Source organism: Salvelinus namaycush, chromosome 22 (assembly GCF_016432855.1).
Source record: "Salvelinus namaycush isolate Seneca chromosome 22, SaNama_1.0, whole genome shotgun sequence".
In the NCBI taxonomy this organism is placed as follows: Eukaryota; Metazoa; Chordata; class Actinopteri; order Salmoniformes; family Salmonidae; genus Salvelinus; species Salvelinus namaycush.
The window spans coordinates 14187355-14199438 of NC_052328.1; the positions used below are offsets into that span (position 1 = coordinate 14187355).

Below are 12084 nucleotides of genomic sequence, written 5' to 3' on the forward strand. Positions count from 1 at the left end.
AGGTTATCTTTGAGAAAACGGAGAAAAGGATGGACTAATTCTGCACCAGTTTATGGTTGCTTTTCCTAAAGACCAACCTCTTGAGGACAATATTAACCTGACATTCTATCTAACGGAATTATTTTCGGAGGTTTCTTTTTGACACAGTGACATGATTCGTTTTTGAGCTACACCTCTAATTATAAAAAATACAAGAAACATTTTACAGTTCAATTACAAGTTGAGACATTTGTAAACTCATTCTCTTGTACGGACAATTGCTAATATATCACGGTTTTGTATCTTTAAGTGCTTTTCAGAAGACCGGCTAGGAATTAACATATGAAAAGCCATATCAGTTTTGTGAACTACAAAACGCTGTCAAAAACAGACCAAAACAAAAACCTACACTTATTCATGTGAGCAGCTAGGTCTGAACTAAGTGATTGTTTTTTCATGGATTCTGACATAAACCAATCATCAGGATTACAAGCATGTTATTAGCATATGACTAATCAACAGGGAGAATGCAATTCAACAGACGTGTAAGGCCATGATTTTACTATGCAAAAAGAGGTGACGAAGATACAATTACTGTACTAAAACGTGAGCAAAACAGTCTCATGGAAGAGACTGACATACAGTAAATAATTAAATTAAGATAAAGTCAGCCATCTTGATTCCTAGTGCTCTCTCATTTTATTTAATTGCCTTGCCTAAATTGTAGTGCTGAACGATTAGTGCTGTTTGAGGTCGGTTTGGTTATGAAAAAATAATCACGGTTTAAATGCTCTTTACATTATGTGGGTTGTTGTGCTGAGCGATTAACCAACATTTCATTTTTTTCTCTCCGGTTATTAAACAACTAATTGACCGGCATCAGTTCAATTACAGTTCTTTGTGAGCCCAACGCATCGTTTCTCTTTGGGAAATCAAATCATTCACGAGAGAACTCAAGTCAAGAACTATGTGTGACGCTGGGATGAAGGGAGTTGTAGTTTTCCTTAAGCAAATGTTCAACCTATTTCATTGCAGAAACGTGGTAATTAACTACAATAACCATAATCCATTGCACCTGTTTTTCCCAGCTCGGACAGAGACGGATCAGAGAGGAAGAGGCGGAATGAAAGGTTTCACTGTCGCCAAAATCTGCCCAATATTTTGAACCAAAGCTTGTCGTCTGCTTTCCCGCCTTTGGGACAATGACATTGTTAGGGTGGCGACATGAGCATCTCGTCATTATATACAGATCTCTGGACGAATACACTTTTAAGAGAGAGGAATGTACAGAACAAAACAATGAGAGGGACAGAGACAGTTCGTGAAAGTATGCCTTATCTACTTTGAAGAACTAGTAAAAAAAATTTTTTTACCAGTCAGCTCTGAAGCATACTTTAGGCATGCTAGCTAAATAGGATGACTGAAACCAGCACGGTATGGGGAGCACATAGATAACGCTAGATGGCCTGGCTGGCTGACTGCTACTGCCTGAGCAGAGATGAGATGATGACTTTAAGGAATGAAAAATAATAAAGTAATCAAATAAAAACTGAAATATTTTATTATTTCATAGAAATGTCCTATTGTTTATTGATGTCTACCCAATGTGGACTTGACAGAGACACTGGAATATTTTCAATATTTTGGCAATTTAATGTTTGGAATTTCCATCAAGAAGCTCTAAAATCATTGCAATGTCATTATTTCATAATGAATGTAATATTTAAATAAATAATCGGAACCGAAATTGAAAACCGTGATGACTTTTTAATAATCGAACCGACCTAAAAAAGCACTTATCCTCAGAACTAGTTGGTTGAATGCTGTAACACAAAATAAAATTATTAATAAAAGTCCCATGATGGCAATGACTGCCCAGTGCTGCTTATCACTTATTAACCATCATTTATTCACATTACTTTAATAAAATATTTCAGTTGTGTATATTACATTTGTTTTATTTGATTACTTTATTATTTAATTCTAAGTCATAATCTCATCCCTATAGAGCTATGCTGTCTGGCAAAATTAATATTTTAATAGTTCTTCAAAGTAAATAAGGCATACTTTTATGACTGCTGAATACCAACTATCAATTACTTAGATTATGTATTTTCAGTGAATTATGGTCTTTGTAGGTAATTACCACATTTTCCGCGCTAAACTATGTAGAATACTGGCCTGTTGGCAACTACAACTCCCTATTATATCGTACAGTTTGGGCTTGATCTGATTTCTCTAGAAAAACTACACATTGAGTTACAGAAAAAATTCTAAAGAAATTGAATTCAAATAATAGAACCGATATCGGTCAATTAGTTGTTTAAAAAACATTTTGGTTAATAGCTCAGCACTAAGTTGTCTTGTAAGCTTTGTGTCACAGACTTGGCTTCCCCAACATTTACTATGTTGCCTGGGCATGACCTGACAGCTAGGGGTTTTTACAGAGCAGAACCACTACTTTCACTAGACTTCCAGCTAGACTAAAGCATGGCCTCATCATCCACCAAACCATTCAGATTACCCACACCCTCTCACTCCAGTCAAGCTAGCAAGAGAATCAATCACAATCTACTGCCCTCTATAGGTAATGCTGGGTTCCAAAAAGGAAACAAAGAAACATGCTTCACGGATGCTTACACTTAATACTACTGTTGTGTTATTGTTGTCCTCGTGCAACCTAATGATCAGCCCACTGTAGGCAAGTATGTGTGTATTTTTGTGCAAGCTGGAACTATTGTAGGTCTGTATGTTCCTATATGTGCGCATATGTGTGTTCTTGTCCGTCTCTGTGATAGCCCTGGTTTTCTGCAGATGGGGATCTCCGGCAGAGATGAAGGAGTGGAGGGGGAGAAGAAGCGGAGAAGAAGAGGGGGCGTAAAGCAGGTGACTGGTTGGATGCGACACGGGGGGGTTAGGTGCAGGGGGTGCCACTGCTCCCTGGTCAGAGAGCCTCCTCGTTGGCCGTCAGGTACTCCTCCGCTCTCTTGTGCTGCTCCAGGGCTTTTATAGTGTACACGTCCTGCGGCAGCTCCGACTTCCGCCGGATCATCACCTTGTCTTTCTTGATGTCCTTCATCCCCTATGGAAGTTTATAGAACAAAGTGTTCAAGACCATATCCAATATAGTAATGAAATGTCTCGAATGGACAGACATGGTCTGGTGAATTCATAAACTGACATGAGTTGGTTGAGGAATACGTTTAAACTTTAAAAACATAGAAAGATTAAAAGAAGAAATAAAGAAGAAGAAATAAACATGTGAAACAACAGAACAGTGCTGTTTGTTCTTAATTCATTGATTAGTTGGTAGGTGTATTAATACTATCCTGAACGACAGCCTGCAGGTGGGCATACAGTATGTGATACGGGTGGTGTGAGTACATACCTGTGATTCAACAAATGAAGGCCTTGACGATTCATTGATTAGTAGGTGTGTTAGTAAGTGATTAGGCTGGAAAAACAGCCTGCAAGTGGGCGTATGTAGACTAGACAGAGCAGTGTACCTGTGAGTGTCCTGGTAGTTGTACCTGTGTGGCCTCTGTCTCGACAGTCTTCTTCAGCAGCTGAATGTCCTCAGCAGTTGGCGTCTCCGTCTCCATGGAGTACAAGGGCACCCCTCCCGGACTCTCATTGTACATCATGTACTGGAAGATTACAGACACAAATTAGTTGTATCTGGTCTGGATACGGCCTGTGAAATACACCCACGAATGTACCAAGAGCAACATCAGACAGCCCATTGAATTCAGTAAGAAAAGAGGCAGACCTCTTCTTGTGGGTGCAGACCAGGTCGGAGGTTGGTAACCTGCAGAGAAAGTATAAGTTACACCATGGCTACATTCACTGAAGCACAATTCCTCTTAATTAAAACTTCAGCTATTTGTGCCTGGGCGCTTGGAGCTGGGAATCAGTCATGAGAGATGATCAACGGTGATAATTAGATGTGTCTGGAACAAAAGGACTTTACAAAGTCTAATTAATTAAAGCATGACCCTGTTTAAAACCCAAAGATCCCTGCCTACACCTCTTAATGTGCAGACAATTTCACACGCAACCATAGCAACATAATTGCTGAGGACTGAGGAGTTTCTCGCCCTTTCGGTTGCTTTTTACCCCATTTTTCTCCCCAATTTCGATGTTGTTTCATCGTTGCAACTCTCCAACGGGCTCGGGAGGCAAAGGTCGAGTCATGCGTCCTCTGAAACATGACCCGCCAAACTGCGCTTCTTAACACCCACCCGCTTAACACGGAAGCCAGATGCACCAATGTGTCGGAGGAAACACTGTTCAACTGATGACTGAAGTCAGCCTGCAGGTGCCCGGCCCGCCACAAGGAGTCGCTAGAGCGCGATGAGCCAAGTAAAGCCCCCCCCCTCCGGCCAAACCCTCCCCTACCCCGGACGATGCGGGGCCAATTGTACGCCGCCCTATGGGACTCCTGGTCACGCCGGTTGTAACACAGCCTGGGATCGAACCTGGGTCTGTCGTGACGCCTCAAGCACTGCGATGCAGTGCATTACATGCTGACCGCACCGTTCGCATCACGTGCGTGAGCGTTGCAAAATAAATTTCAACATACATGTTATTCAATTATTGCACCCATACTGCTTGCGCATGCCAACGAGCATCTGCATTGCCAAAAGCTAAAATAGAAGTCAGTACTATTTGTGACGCTGAACGCGGTGCAAGTCATGCCTCTCCCATCTCCTCATTGGTTTATAGAAGCAGATACCCACATGCCATCTCCTTATTGGTTATACCCACGTGGGTGATTGAAAGATGAACTGAGTTTGGTCGGTCGTCGTGGTGGTAACTAAGAAAGTTGGATGCCAATCGCCATATAAAGTCCAAAGAAGAAAAAGCCTGGAAGGCGGAGAGATGACTAGAAACAATTCAGTTGACCGTTTTATGTGTGGATTAATTGTCGGAGTAGAGGACCTTGTGCATTTCAGGTAAAATAACAACTCAATGTTTATATCCCAGGACACATTAGCTAGAAACAGCAAGCTATCTAAATAGGACAAATTAGCTATCAACTGCAAGCTAGCTAGCTAGATTGCCATAAATGTTTAATGCTTTTTGACCTTTCCCTGAATTAATATAATTGGTTCAGAGTTTGTTTTGATGTTTCAACCTGCGTGTCGGGATCGCGTTTGGTGTGGGGGGACAAAATCAATTTGCGCGCAGCCGGTTTGGGTACGGTGTTAGACTGCTGCGCCACTAGGGAGGCCAACACACAGTGTCTTAATAGGGGCTTGGCCACCACTACTTAGAACAGCTTCAATCCACCTTGGCATAGATTCTACACGTGTCTGGAACTCTATTGGAGGGATGCAAAACCATTCTTCCACGAGAAATTCCATAATTTGGCGTTTTGTTAATGGTGGTGGAAAACACTGCCTCATGCGCTGCTCCAGAATCTCCTATAAGTGTTCAATTGGGTTGAGATCTGGTGATTGAGATGGCCATGTCATATGGTTTACATTGTTTTCATGCTCATCAAATCATTCAGTGACCACTCGTGCCCTGTGGATGGGGGCATTGTCATCCTATGGGGCCATGGTAGCCAAAATAATGGCCAAAATACAGGCCTGCAAAGAAAAAGGCAAAACACTGACTCACCTTTAAAAACATGTTTTATTTAAGAAAGATTAAAACCTTCAGAAGAATCACACAAAGGGAATGGACAAGTTCATATACGGCACACGTGTCAAACATTCCACAGAGGGCCGAGTGTCTGCAAGTTTTCGCTCCTCCCTTGTACTTGATTGATGAATTAAGGCTACTAATTAGTAAATAACTCCCCTCACGTGGTTGTCTAGGTCAAAAATCCGCAGACACTCTAGGACCTCCATGGAATGAGTTTGACACCCCTGATATAGGGCCTTGAAACTCAACTCTGGACCTCGAAGCCAGTGGCCACTGCTTGTTCTCATTGTTCCCCTCCGGACTGATTTAGACCTGGAACACCAGGTGGGTGCAATTTATTTTAAAATAGAACAGAAACAGAGTTTGAAGGCCCTATATGAAGTTGTCCATTCCCTTAGTGTGAATATTCTGATGAAGGCCATTGTAGGCCGAAACATTTATCTTTTAACCTTGCTTAAATAACAAATATTTTTATGGTGAGCGAGTGTTGCGCCTTTTCCTTTGCAACGACGATTCCATTTTTTGGTTGCACCTCGACTTACGTTGGTTGAGCACACTCTACTTCTTTCCAAAATACATGACCCTAAGCATTATGGGATGCTAATTGCTTAATTAACTCAGGAACAACGCTTGTGTGAAAGCACCTACTTTCAATATACTTTATATCCCTCATTTACTCAAGCGTTTCCATTATTGTATTTGCAGGATCAGAACAACAGACAGGATGCGTGTTGTTAGGGACCATTCATTTGATACTACACACAGTACACTTTTTGGGGGCAAATCCAATTATGCAGTGTCCATCTACAAATGTGTATATGGAAATAAATTGCAGTGTCTCATTTCCTGAGCCTACTCCCTGGAACAACGTGATGTGAATGTTCCACAATGCAAGGGGATAGGGTAGTGGTGTTTTTGACATCCTGCCATAGGGATCACCTGTGGGTTATGCTTGGCCAGCTCCTCTATTTTGTGCCAGACCTCCTCACGCTCCTTCAGCTTGCACTTCTCTCTGAAAACACATCAGCAACAAAAACTACGGAGTTGGAGCCAACCAGGAAATCAGCTGGCTTGGCATTTTACTGTGCTTTGAGGGAGAGGATCAATAGTTCCAGATGGGAATAAAGGAAGGTGCTGATTTACTAGAAGACCATGCAGATGTCCTCTTTGAACATGCCCAGTGAACTCACTTCTGTTTCTCAGCCTTGTACTGTTGGGTGCAGTCATCAAACAGCTTCTGGTTCATCTCCATGAAGAGCTTCAGGGCGTTGTAGATCAGCCCATGGATTGTCCTGAAGAGAGGAAGGGCATGTAACACAATGTAATATGTGCAAGTTAACATACAATGAATCATTGAAATGCATATTTCAGAGAGTGTTGTACATCAAATGTTTTGATGGATTATATTCAAAAGGATCCAGCGTCCTATTTTCAGGGGGAGAAAAATACTTCTGCACTATTGCAAATTGTATTTTCTTTCATTACAACAATTCATAGGTTTCTTCTCTCAAATGTGAACCCAGGGTCCTAATAGCCAGGCTTGTTTTGGATGCACGCAAGTTCAGCAGGAGCATTGATCTTTCAATTGACTTGGCTGCAGGGGTCGTACTTGTTCCAGTGGCTCTTGGAGTTCTTGTAGAGAGCAGGGAACATGATGGGGAGGATCTTGGCTGCGTTGTCGCTGATCAGGCTCATAATGTACTCGTTGTTCCAGTAGTACAGCGCCCTCTCTGCCACCTTGAGAGCACAACACAGGAGGCAATCAGAGACAATACACCCCTTGTCATCTACCAAAGCGGTCTTCTTCTATTGTGGGTATTGTATAGTTCCTGTTCATGACAGAATATCGCACTCGATTCTAATACTAATTACTTTCAATTGACATGACAAGTTATTTTTCCTTCCTGAAGGCAATTTTATATTCTGTTATGTTTGGGCCAGTGAAGCAGAATGAGTAAACACAGCAGTGTGAGTGAGCTTGAGGCAGGCGTAGTGTACCTGGAAGTGTGGACTGGACACACACTTGGCCAGCTGTCTGAACAGCGGCTCCATGATCTTGACGAACTCAGAGGGCTCGATGACGTCCAGGATCTCCTCCAGCTCGTTGAGGAACATCACCTCTTTGGGGCTGTGGGTCTTAGGCCAGAACTTCAGCAGGCCAATGATCACCTCAGGGTCAAATCATTAACACAAAATTAACATTCAATGCCCACAACAGCAAAAATCTATGTTTTTGCACCTCCACTGAACATTTTCATAATCCATATATTTTATCTAGTTTGGATTTTTTTTTAAAAATCTAACCATTAATAAATTGTATAATTGCGTGATATGATTGCATTTTGCAACCCCACTCCCCCGTCGCACCAAGATCAATGGTTTTGACCACTAAAGTTTTGCTCCACTACACGCTCCACTGCTTTGATTGGTGCAGCTAGAAATCACAAGTGTCTATCCTATAATGAAAAAGGCACCGTGAAAAATTATTCAAGGAACTTGTTTATCTGTTTTGTTGTGCTGTCGTTACATTTGTATTGGTGTTTTAGTGTTTAGTGTCCGATGCACTCAGGGTGTTGATATCATTTGCGGCGTACATCATGAGCAAAGTCATTGTAGCCTATCATTTCACTTCACCTGTGAGAACCAAGAGCACCGGCTGACTTGGCTTTGACGTACCGCAGCAGAAAAGCTTATCAACAGCCCAACATAAGGTTTTCACCGTGGCCAATACAACGTAGAAAAATACATCTCCAGCCCAAACCGTTCAATAGGTATCCATATTGCCGGAGCTTCATCTTATTCTTTCTAACAATTTCTAATGCTTATGACAAATTCAGCTCCAGAAACAACCATAGTCTAGCCAGCTGGATAATTTTTTGAATATGTGTAGTAAAACCCCCCCCAGCAAAAGCAGATAACATTAGCTAGCTAGTTAAGGTTAGCATTCTAGCTAGCTTCAGTGACTGTCAGTGCCCTATTTGTTGTTGTTTCTCCACTCCACGTGGAAATCACCACGACGTTCCCACCCCCAATTCATGAATATGTATGTATTAGGAGCCTACGTCATTCTTCTGAGGTGGAACCAAATCCAAGCATTTCCGCTCTAGGACAGGAATTACGTCAAAATAGGGGCGGCAACTTCCTCTAGAGGGCGCCTTTCACTGTGTGATGAGTATTAATATATATATATATATATATATATATATATATATATATATATATATATATATATATATATACATACATACATACATACATACATACATACATACATACATACATACACACACACACACACACACACACATACATACATACATACATACATACATACATACATACATACATACATACATACATACATACATACATACATGTATGTATGCCAAACTCACCGGTTCAGTTAGACTGCTGTCCTTTTCCAAGAACTGCACAACACAATATGCCAGCTGTGGAGAGAAAGAGAGAGACAAGTCGTATGAGTAAGAGCATATCAGCAGGAACTTAAATGAGAGGCACGTCTGACCCTCATGCTGTGTGGGGGGGCCTTTCAGAGCACTACGATACCTGGGGGTGGTAGACGCTGAGTGACTTCACTTTGTGAAGCGGCAGCAGCCCTCGAATCAGGAACATTTTGTGCTCCTCTTTCAATGGCAGGGCAAAGCCGTTGATTATGCTGGGGATAAGGGACAAGGGAAGATTTGTTTTAGATGAATGGTAAAAGAGAATGTGTTGAGGGGATAGTACACTGTGCAGTGTGCACTCACCTTCCTAAGATTTCTAAAAGCTCTGCGATTCCATTGTGATGCTCCGTTTCATATATAAACCTGCAATATGAGACCAGACCAAGGTCAACTATCGATTACATTACACAGATAACAGATATACTGACACATCTTCTTACATACATCAAACACAACATTTGACAACCTTGCAGTTTTTTCTTTGTTGTGGTTACATATCTATCCTCCCAAGAACAGACAGACTCACTCAATCACACTCTGTGAATAGATTTCAATGGCGAGAGATGTAGCTGCTTGCAAGACAGACGCATAGAAACAGAATAACTAGAACGGGTATCTCCCCAATCAAGTCAGGATCCTGTGTTAGGTGGACCGGCAGCCACATTGGGTGTACCTGTAATTATATTTCTATGGACAGACATAACTGGTGTAAAAGCCATATCTCACCTGTAGAATATGTTGTTGATCTGTCTGCGGATGTAGGCCCGGAGGCCCAGGAACTTGCCGTAGATCCTGTGGAGGATGGTCTTCAGGAAGTCCCGCTCCCTGGGGTCTTCACTGTCAAACAGCTCCAGGAGCTGTGGGGGTGGAGGAGGGACATGATCAGGCATATGTATTCAAGAAACCAGCACTACTCAATACAATAGATACAAATGGGACACTTGCAATTGTAGAGGCAAAACATTTTTCAATCAGGCAAAGGTAGAAAATATACTATTCGTCAGACAAATAGTCCATTCACTGATACACAAAAATGTTCCTGAACATGTTGCACATAGTATTAAGTGGTGCGGTGAAAACAAAATTACACTGCCATGAGATTTGACAGAGGCTGGGTTTTGCCATAACATAATGCAAGGTCATGTGTGTTTGGAGCCCAGAACAGCACTCAGAAAGTGAGTAGTTTGACTCAAGTCCTTAACATTCATTCCCAGCAGCGGTGGATGGGAAGCATCATGTGGTCAGATGGAGCAGAGTGATCCCTGCTAATTCCCTCTCAGCTCTCATGTCTCTCTACTATGTGGGTGGGAGACGGAAGCTGGCCAAGGTATGAGTGAACACACACACACACACAGCATAATTCCCAACTGCCTGGGCACTAGGATATTACACATACTGCCAATTAAATATTTCAACAGCTCAGCAGTTACAGGGAGTGCAGCTTGTTTTGTTGGAGGAGGAGATGGAAACTTACAGACAGTACAAACTTTTGGTCAATGTATTTTTTAGCGACATTGGGCTGGAAATCAGGAGACTCCAGGAATCGTAAGAAGAATTCATACACCAGCTAGAGGGAAGAAAAAGAAGACATTGAGATAAAAGGTTGGTGTGATTTGAGGCTGAAAATACTGAAGGGGGAAAAAAACTATTATCGTCTAAATTTCAAATGTAAGAAAAGATTCACGCTTACACTCACATGTGCACGCACACACAAGTTACCTGTAGGTGTGGCCAGGCAGCCTCCAGTGTGGGCTCGTCCTCCTCTGGGTCAAACTCAGCCCCCGTGGGGTTGGAGGATGGTGGTAGGGTCCTGAACAAGTTGATTGAAAACTGAACAGGGCGGAGGAGAGATGTCAATCAACATGGCAACAATCAACAACGCTAAAGCTGCCATCCGATTATAAATGTTAGGAAAACACAGCACAGCCCAACCCATCTGATAATCTGATACCACACAAAAGGAACGACTTTCATAAGATCAGAGCACAGTGTGCCCTGGCCTCCTCTGCCTACCAATGAGAAAGGCCCTAGTAAGGGCAGTTTATAAGGTAACCCTACTAACTCTTGTTTAAAGGCTGTTTAGGTTAGCCCTGCTAACACTGCCACTGGGAGAGCTGCAGTTGAGCAGCATCCCTCTGCCTGCATCCCTGCAGCTGACGCAACGCAACGCAACGCTTCCCCAGCACCTGCTTCTTGTCTCGGCCTGAGGCTGCCGCAGCACAGAGCCCCTTGGCACTGAGGAGAGAGAGAGAGGCTGGAAATAGCCTGCCTGGCTCCACAGCTCCATCGCCCAACCTCAGCCTCATTACAGAACACTGGGAGAGGGAGAGACGGCAGCAGAAAGGGAACAGGAGGTGGTAGTTTTGAAAGAGGGACAGTAATGGACAGCGGGGAAGGGAAAGATATACAGTGGGATGGGGAGAGAGAAAGGAGGGGCGAGGGAGACAGAAAGGGAGGACGTAGGAGGAAGAGAGGAAGAAGGGGGAACAATATACAGAGGGGGAGATCCACATGAGGCCAGTGTTGTGGTGCATGGCCAACAATTCAGAGATGCTCAAAGGAAGAGCAGATGTATGGGCTATAATTTGTAATGGATAATTGCTCAACATTTACCAGTGCACGCTTATTACTCGTTGAGCACGATGCTCAAATTTGTCACAAGCGGAGGTGGAGAGAATGACCCAGGGGGAGGAGAGAGGGAGTACCTCAGAGGGGAGGAGAGAGGGAGAGTATGACAGAGGGGAGGAGGGACAGAATTCCCCAGGGGGGAGAGAGGGAGAATACGACAGGGGGAGGAGAGAGGGAGAATACCCCAGGAAGTAAGATAGAGGGGGAAGAGAGAGGCAGATAATAGCCCAGGGGGGAAAAGAGAGGGAGAGACTTAAAGGCTTCCAGGGGGATTTGGCTCGATCTGACTTATCACTGACATAAATAACGACCTTTGGGTGCTCCTCAAGGGTTTGATGCTGATTCTCTCCCCCTACTGTGC

At 43.1% G+C, this 12084-nt stretch overlaps 1 protein-coding gene across 3 annotated transcripts in view; it reads right to left on the reverse strand.

Moving 5' to 3' along the window:
* Positions 1 to 35: 35 nt before the first annotated feature.
* LOC120017580 (serine/threonine-protein phosphatase 2A 56 kDa regulatory subunit delta isoform) overlaps positions 36 to 12084 on the reverse strand; it is a 61426-nt gene continuing 49377 nt past the window's right edge. Inside the window, exons 5-17 of one of the 3 annotated variants that reach the window (XM_038960434.1) lie at positions 10815 to 10925; positions 10570 to 10662; positions 9822 to 9952; positions 9399 to 9458; positions 9199 to 9307; positions 9027 to 9080; positions 7630 to 7800; positions 7241 to 7368; positions 6822 to 6923; positions 6571 to 6643; positions 3749 to 3787; positions 3510 to 3626; positions 36 to 3061 (exon numbers count right to left, since the gene is read on the reverse strand). In XM_038960434.1, coding sequence (XP_038816362.1) covers positions 2924 to 3061; positions 3510 to 3626; positions 3749 to 3787; positions 6571 to 6643; positions 6822 to 6923; positions 7241 to 7368; positions 7630 to 7800; positions 9027 to 9080; positions 9199 to 9307; positions 9399 to 9458; positions 9822 to 9952; positions 10570 to 10662; positions 10815 to 10925 — 1326 coding nt within the window. In that variant the 3' untranslated portion in view covers positions 36 to 2923. Of the gene's footprint in view, positions 3062 to 3485; positions 3627 to 3748; positions 3788 to 6570; positions 6644 to 6821; positions 6924 to 7240; positions 7369 to 7629; positions 7801 to 9026; positions 9081 to 9198; positions 9308 to 9398; positions 9459 to 9821; positions 9953 to 10569; positions 10663 to 10814; positions 10926 to 12084 lie in introns of those variants that run through there. The other 2 variants (XM_038960433.1, XM_038960435.1) reach the window with 2 other exon arrangements.